Here is a 913-nt window from a genome sequence, read left to right on the forward strand (position 1 = left end):
CGTCAGTCCCCGCTTTCGCTGAGGGGGTCTCCCCGTGCGGCGGTGCGTGTTGAGGGAGCTGTGCCATCCGCCCAGCTTCTCTTGGTTTCTGTTGGTTTTTAACTTATGAAGACTTAAACACTGAGAGTTTAAACCTTGTCTGGATTGATGATCTTGGAGGTCTTTTCCAGGCTTGTGCTCTGAGATGGTCCTGGTTGAGCAGGAGGATTGCACCCTTTTAGCCCGACCCATTCTGTGAATTAAGATGCTGTGGCTGTATATACAGGAGTGGTCAGGGGGTGAGGAAGGGATGATTCCGTGCTTAACTGGTTGTAGTGGGAAACTAAACTACTGACCTGATAAAGCTGAAACTCCAGCATCTGGAACACTTGGAATTGTCATAGAAAGCTGTGAGCCCTGAGCACAAAGAATATATCTAATGTATGCGTGTGATCCTTTGTTTTTGAGCCAGTTGCAGAAAGATTTGGAAGAGGTTAAAGAACTGCTCACGAACACCACTAGGAAGCGGGTGCGTGATGTCCTTGTGGCAGAGAAACACAAGCTGGAGCTGGAAATCAAGAATCAGCCTCCGCCGAAGCCAAAAGATGTGACAGAGGAAGAAAAGTCATCGCTGGGAGGGTACACAGTGAAAATAAACAATTATGGTAGGTTTGTTTTTCTAGAGCTCCAGCATCGCTCTGAAGAGGTGGCAAGGTGGCATTACTGGGAGTTGGAGTTGCTACTTAGCATCACAGTGAAGCCTTAAGTGTTTATTCCACACTGGAGATGCCACTTTAAAGGCTACTGCATGCTTATCTTGCCATCTGAACCCCAGCGTGCATTGATCGCGTTTGCGTGGTAGAGTTTGGTGGAATGCATTAAGTATCCTTGCTGTACCAACTGGTATTTTTCCGTTGCTTAGTGTTTAGCAGGA

General features: G+C 47.3%; 1 protein-coding gene across 1 annotated transcript in view; it reads left to right on the forward strand.

Annotated features, from left to right (window-relative positions):
- The first annotated feature begins 403 nt into the window (after positions 1 to 403).
- CACYBP (calcyclin binding protein) overlaps positions 404 to 913 on the forward strand; it is a 6269-nt gene continuing 5759 nt past the window's right edge. Inside the window, exon 1 of the mRNA XM_017737415.1 lies at positions 404 to 644. Coding sequence (XP_017592904.1) covers positions 419 to 644 — 226 coding nt within the window. The 5' untranslated portion in view covers positions 404 to 418. The remainder of the gene's footprint in view (positions 645 to 913) is intronic.

Source organism: Corvus brachyrhynchos, unplaced genomic scaffold (assembly GCF_000691975.1).
Source record: "Corvus brachyrhynchos isolate BGI_N302 unplaced genomic scaffold, ASM69197v1 scaffold466, whole genome shotgun sequence".
Classification (NCBI taxonomy): Eukaryota; Metazoa; Chordata; class Aves; order Passeriformes; family Corvidae; genus Corvus; species Corvus brachyrhynchos.